The 7100-nt window shown below is 39.9% G+C and overlaps 1 protein-coding gene across 2 annotated transcripts in view; it reads left to right on the top strand.

Moving 5' to 3' along the window:
- Positions 1–3838: 3838 nt before the first annotated feature.
- ATF6 (activating transcription factor 6) overlaps positions 3839–7100 on the top strand; it is a 284401-nt gene continuing 281139 nt past the window's right edge. Inside the window, exon 1 of one of the 2 annotated variants that reach the window (XM_004385747.3) lies at positions 3839–4017. In XM_004385747.3, coding sequence (XP_004385804.1) covers positions 3960–4017 — 58 coding nt within the window. In that variant the 5' untranslated portion in view covers positions 3839–3959. The remainder of the gene's footprint in view (positions 4018–7100) is intronic. The other variant, XM_023740017.1, reaches the window with a different exon arrangement.

The following is a 7100-nucleotide window of genomic DNA, read 5'->3' on the forward strand; positions in this document are numbered from 1 at the left end:
AAAATAAAAAACTCTTAATGACCTCAGGACAGGGAAGATTTCTTAAGCAAGATACAAAACAGCAGAGATCGTAAACAAAATAATAAATTATAAACAAAATGATAAATTTGGCTACATCGAAACTAAAACCTAGAGGACAAAATCCATAAACAAAGTTAAAGACAAGTGTCACCTGGAAGAAGATACTCGCAACGGTTAAATAAATAAATAAGGTAGATTATCTAAAGATCTACAAATCACTGAGAGAAAGAAAACCAATAGCAAACTTTAGAAAAGAATGGCAATTCACAAAAGAGGTAATCAATTGGTTTAATAAACATGAAAAGATGCACCACTCTTTAATTGTTAAAAAAACCCGTTGCGATTGAGTCGATTACGACTCAGCTACCCTGTAACACAGAGTAGAACTGCCCCACAGTGTTTCCAAGGAGCGTCTGATGGATTCCAACTGCCAACTTTTTGGTTAGCAGCCATACCTGCTAGGGAAATATAAACTATAGTCAAACCTTTCACCTAGGCAAATATTTTTAATGTGTGACCATATCTAATGTTGATGAGAAGGTAGCAAAGAAAACCCCAATCACTACTACTTACAGGGTAAATAGGTATAATTTGCAAGTAATGACATTGAAAATAGGCCTACTCTATGACTCAGCATGTGATCTTAAAGACATTTTTGCATACATGCACAAGGAGGCCCATTTAAAGATGTATTATGTAACAGTAAAAAATTGGGAACAATCCACTATCAGTAGGGAAATAGAAAAAAAAAAATTGTGATATATCATTCGAGGAAATACCATGTAACAGTTAAAACGCAGCTGGGTGCTGCAGAGTGGATTCCACTCCTACACCGAGTAGAATTGTCCCATCGGGTTTTCTAAGCTATAATCATAGCGACCCCATGTGACAGTAGAATTGCCCTATAGGGTTTTCTAGGCTATAACCTTTACAGCAGCAGATTGCCAAGTCTTTCTCCCCAGGAGTCCGAAGGTGGGTCCTGTACGTGGCGTCACTAGGGGCGTGCGGGGGTGCGGCCCCGACACTCAGAGAGGGTGACACCAAAACGACCCCAGGGTCCGCGGTGACGGCAGGCGGGCCGGAGCCGCCGGGGGAGGGGCCACTAAGGCAGTGCCGCCAATGGGAGAGGGGAAGAGCGGCGGAGAGTCGCGCGGGGCGGGGCCGGGAAGGATGAGACCACACCGCGCCGCACTCGGCCCACGAGCTGGGTTGGGGCCGGGGCTCGCGTGTGGTGGTAACAGCTTGAGGAGTTACTGCACTGGATGGCGGGTGACACCACCACCAACCTTTTGGTTAGCAGTTGAGGCTTAACCGTTGAGCCACTAGGGCTCTTTAAAACACAAGTAGAACCTAAAAAAGTAATGAATGAGAAAAGTGATTTGGAGAACATTGAGTATGGTACATTGCTGTAAATTTGAAACTTAAAACAATACTAAATGTATGTATCTATAAATATATTTAAGCACGGTAAAAGCAAAAATAAAAACGGACTTCAACAATACCTATAAAACTCGTGACAGAAGTTGTCTATGTAGAAGGAGGGACATGAACCACGGGAAAAAAGCAGACTTCAACTTTGTAAATTGTTTTTTTTTTTTTTATTGTACTGTACTTTAGATGAAAGTTTACAGAACAAATAGTTTCTCATTCAACAGTCAGTACACATATTGTTTTATGACATTCGTTAACAACCCCATGACATGTCAATACTCCCCCATCTTGACCTTGGAGGACATTTTTTTTTTTGGTGAAAATATACATAACCAAAGTTACGCGATTTCAAAAGTTTCTACATGTACAATTCAGTGACATTGATTACATTCTTCCAGTTGTGCTGCTGTTCTCACTATCCTTTTCCAAATTATTCCATCACCATTATCTTCAACTCACTGCCCCCTAGGCTTCCCATCAAACCTTTTGAATTGCTGTTTCCAATTTGATCTCACATAGGTAATTTTTTTTTTATTTGTACCTTAGATGAAGGTTTGCAGAACAAATAGTTTCTCATTAAACAGTTAGTACACATATTGCCCTATGACAATGGTTAACAACCCCACAACTTGTCAACACTGTCCCTTCTCAACCTTGGGTTCCCTATCACCAGCCTTCTTGTCCCCTCCTGCCTCCTAGTCCTTGTCCCTGGACTGCTGGGCCTCATTAGTCCCGTTTTATGAGGCTGTCCAATCCCTGGCTGAACGGTGAACTTCAGGAGTGACTTCACCACTGAGCTAAAAGGGTGTCCGGGGGCCACACTCTCCGGGTTTCTCCAGTCTGCCAGGCCAATAAATCTGGTCTTTTTTTTGAGTTAGAATTTTGTTCTACATCCTTTTCCAGCTCTGTCCAGGACCCTCTATTGTGATCCCGGTCAGAGCAGTCAGTGGTGGTAGCCAGGCATCATCTAGCTGTACTGGACTCAGTCTGGTGGAGGCCATGGTAGCTGTGGTCCATTAGTCCTTCATCTTTTCCTTGTATCCTTCAACTTTGTAATTCTTAATTTCTTGTATTATGAAAAATCTGAAATAAAAATGAAAAATGTCAATATTTGTTAATGCTTGGTGATAGGTTCACAAATGTTTCATAATTATCTGCACTTTATGAATAAAAATTAAAATCTTCAAAATTAAATAAGTAAGGAAAACTTGCTGGAGTTCAGTCATGGTGATTTTCTTAACAGACTAAAGTGTGTGGCCGATGCAGAATAAGAAATTTGCTGATTTTATTTTTGTTTTTCTCTCAATTTTTGAATTTGTCATTGTGTGAGAAAGAAAGTCTAATAAATTTCATCTTAAATGAAAACTGATTAGTTATCTGATGGCAGAAGGAATTACATTAATATAAGGGGATTGATTTCTTGACATTTTTCTGCACCTGGGTCCCAGGGCTATTTGTATACAGTGGATTATGTAACTTGTTGTAATCATCTAGCCACGAGGAGTTTGGAGAATTCTCGGAAGCATTTCTGTTTTGTTTAGTAACCATGGGAAAGATACCCACTTGGTCCTAGAGGGATACGTGTTCTTTTCCTGGTATGGCAGAGTATTTTAAATACGCACTGGCCGCTGAAATGCTTTAAAAAGAAATACTATATAGTATTTTCACTTGGATGGGTATGAATTTCTCAGTAAACTGGCTTGTTCCATGGACAAGCCAAAATTGGAATCTTAAATTTTAGTAATAAAAGTTGGGAATTTAGATTATTGTAGGGTTTCGTGTAGGCTCTTGGACATTCACTACGAAATACTATGCTTTAGAAATACATCCTAAGGAAGTATTTGGGCATGGAGAGTTTGTTATCTTATATACTAAATTTGTTTAAAATGTTTTAAGTAGGCTTTCTAGAAATATTTATAGTATTGCTTACCTCAGGTACTGTGCAAGTAAAGGCCATTTCTAACTAAAGAATGTGGAAAACCTGTTCGCGTTTTTCTTTTATACAGACTTGTGTATATGGAGAATTTTACATTGATAGCGAATTATTCGTAAAAATTAAATCAAATTTACCCTGTTAGTCTCGAAGTTTGTTACTTCTGAGATATCTAGCCTGTGGCATGAAGAAGCGTGTCCACGGAACAAGCCAATTTGTTCAGAAAGGGTTTTACTTTTCTTTTTTACTATTATCAATAAATTTTGTTTAACTAAAGCTGTGTGTTCAGTGCTCCTCCCGCTCCCCCCCTTAAAAGAACGGGACAGAAAAGTACTGAAGACTCCAAAAAGGAAATACTTACCCAGAGACGAGTTTAAATCAGGTTACCCGCTGACGTTCCCTCTTCGGTTTACACAAGCTTCACGTGCAATAGAAACTGTCTTCTTTCGGCCACCGTCTCGTCAGCGTTACGGAGAATTTTGTCCGCCTACCGCCGCCGTCCTAGATATTAGTCACCGAGTTCCAGGGTAGGGGAACGTGTGTTTTTGGGAAGCCGGCTGGCGTTGCCGGCACCATGGAGTCGCCTTTTAGCCCGGGACATCACCTCTCTCACAGGCCAGAGGAAGATTGGGGTGAGTGGGATCTGAGAATGTACTGACGGTGACTTGGGTCCGCTTCTCTGGGGTTTTTCCTGCCTACTTCCGCCCATTCGTGGTGACAGGTGTGGGCTAACCCTGCCCGGGGAGCTCGGGCCACTCATTGCTCCCGTCCTTGGTAGTGGAAGAATCTCGTAGAATCGGTCGGTTTCTGGCTTGGACATAGCGAGAGTAAAATGTTGGCTAGTTGGAATTACTACCGTTTTCCCCTGTTGGTTTCCCGTTGAGGAAAGTACCAGGTGATCATTTTGTGGGAGGGAAACTTGACGTCGCGAGGAAACTTTGGGCAGGGTGTCTGTGACCACCGAAAAGGCTGCAAGCTATTTTCACAGGGTGGGATGTGGGCGGTGATCGCTGTGGAGTGCGTTTGTACGCGTGTGTGGTGTGAGAAAGAATGTCAACGTATACAGAAAATCTCATCTCACAACTTCCACTGTTGATCTAGGTTGGGGTCTATCTTGGTAGAGAAGCAAAACACCTAAGCGCCTGACCTGGAGTCCCTAGACCTAACGAACGCTTGTAAACTGATAAGATCCTGACTGCTGTACAGATACAGCTTTGAATTTTCTTGTTACAGATTGGTTGGTTGGTTGGTTTTGGTGGCCGGGGGCGACGGGTGGCATGGGGTGTAGTTGGAATGAGAATGGAAAAGCTTGATTTGTCATCTAAGTGTTTAGAGGAGACTTTTTCTCTCCTCTTGATTTCAAGACACAATACTAATACTGTATTTGGGCTCCATTGTGAATCTGGGATTGTGTGTCTGTTCATTGGAGTTTGGGGGGAGCCCAGACTGATCTTCCTCTTTCCCTCTTGGCATTCTTAGGGGCGATGGGGATCTTAATTCCGTTTATTGAACTGAAGTCCTCCTTTGATTTTCCAAGGGCAGAACTTCTTTAAAATTATATTCTGTTGGAGATTTATTTCAATCCTTGGGTAAATTTTCTAGAGTTGCTGGAAAAAAACTTAGACTATTCCCAGTGCGTTTTCCCAAGCCAAATATAGAAGTCAGAGTCATAGTTATCATTTGTTTAGCATTTTATTTTACGAGGCACCATGCTGTGCCCTTTATGTGCATTATTTTATTTAATCTCCACTACAGTCTGTTGAAGTAGGTACTGTTATTTTACAGTTGAAGAAACTGAGGCTGAGAGAGGTTGAGGGAGGATGAATGTTCAGGATCTTAGAGCTAGTGAGTGGCAGAGGCAGGATCAGAGCTAGGTTTATCTACCTCCAGAGCCTGTGCTCCTAGTCACTATTCTATCATGCTTTCCTAAATTATTTTTATAGATTTGATTTTTCCTAAGACACCCCCCCCAGTTATTAACAAACTGTTTTACTGTATTTTGAAGGTATGATTTTTCGCTCAGTTTGTTAACTTGTTGTATTTTCATTACGTTTCTTCAACTATAACTGTGGGGAGCTTCCAGGTAGCATTACATACTGTATTTGGTCTTCTGATACACAGACATTTTCCTGACTAATCTGATCAATTGATTCCAAATCTTAATGAAAACAATTTGTTCTTTAACATAGCATTCAGTTCTTTCCAGTCAATACACTGACTCAGCTCTCAGGTATCCTGCCCCTCCCTGAATGTGCCCATTTCCCATAGTTTTCCAGGTTTTCTTTTCCAAACTGTTAACAATCACTTCTTAGTTGAACACCTTAATTCTGTTTCTTTAGGTGTTAAGTTAGTAGGATAGATTTTGCGGGCATTAAAGTGAAACACTACTGTCTGTTAGTGTTTCTCAGTAAATATCAATTTGTTCTCTGGGACTAGCTATTTTGGGTGTTCAAGTCCTTCACTGATTTATTTAAAAAAAAAATTTTGTTTTTGAATATTAGAAGCTAGCCAGCTAAAATTTAAAAATAAGATCATGTGCTTCTTGTGACTCTAATAACTTTAAATAATTTAAATAAAGTGATTTGCTCTGGACATCCTATGATAGTGATTTGCTTTTCTTTTTCCATTCTGATTGGATAATGAAATCTGAATCATTCAGAGCAGAGGTCTGCAAACTTTTTTGTAAAGGCCTAGATAGTAAGTATCTGGGCTTGAGGGGTCATGTGGTTTCTGTTACAGCTACTCAGGGCTGCTGTTGTTGTGCAAAAGCAGACAAAGACGATGTAAACAAATGAGCATGGCTGTGTTCCAACAAAACTTTATTTATGGACACTGAAATTTGTATTTTATGTCTTTTCTCTTGTATTCTACTTTTGATTTTTTTTCAGCCATTACAAATGTAAAAACCATTCTTAGCTCCTGGGCTGTACAAAAACAAGTGTTTAGAGAAATGAAAGATTTAAAAAAAGTAAATTCAAAGCAAAGGATTTTGTTTTAAATTGTGGCAGAAGGTTTTTTTTTTTTTCTTTTTAAAGATATTTTCTCTCTCTTGTAAAACAATACATTTTCAGGCATTTGGTCAAGTCATGAGTACAGAACTCTAATGTATATCACATAGGAATGTTATTGGGAGTATAATACTTATCATGTGTACTGTGATGGCCTTTGATACGTAGAAAATGTTACTGTCTTGAATAGAAAACAATTAATGGAAAAGACTAAACAATATCATCTGGATATCACTTTGAAATATTAAAAAAAAATAAAAAGATGGGCCTTGAGATTTAAATATCCAGGTTTAAATCTCACATTATTAGAATCTACCACCATCTCCTTCTCCCTGTTGCAGTCATCTACTGATTCACTGATGAAGTATTTTCAGAGCTAGTGGGAACTGCTATATGTTATGTTTCTCTAGTTTTTTTCCTTTCTCTCACTCTTGCTGTCTCGCTTGCTTGCTTGCATTTGTGCAAAAACCACTTCTTTGCCACACATAAGGTATATGTGCCAAGATCAGAAGCTTCCGTCTGCTTCTGTGGTTTCTTTTATATCTTCAGTCTCTTCTGTGAAAGTTCCCTTCACCTTCTTGCTCTAACCAAAACCTGGCCCTCCCCTGATGACACTGCTTTCCCTAAAGCCCTGGTGAGTAATAGCTATTTTCATTCTCAAAACTTTTTACCATAGGACCTCTGAAGGTGGGGTAGGTGTCTTCCTT

The sequence above is a fragment of the Trichechus manatus genome, unplaced genomic scaffold (assembly GCF_000243295.1).
Source record: "Trichechus manatus latirostris isolate Lorelei unplaced genomic scaffold, TriManLat1.0 scaffold00145, whole genome shotgun sequence".
NCBI lineage: Eukaryota > Metazoa > Chordata > Mammalia > Sirenia > Trichechidae > Trichechus > Trichechus manatus.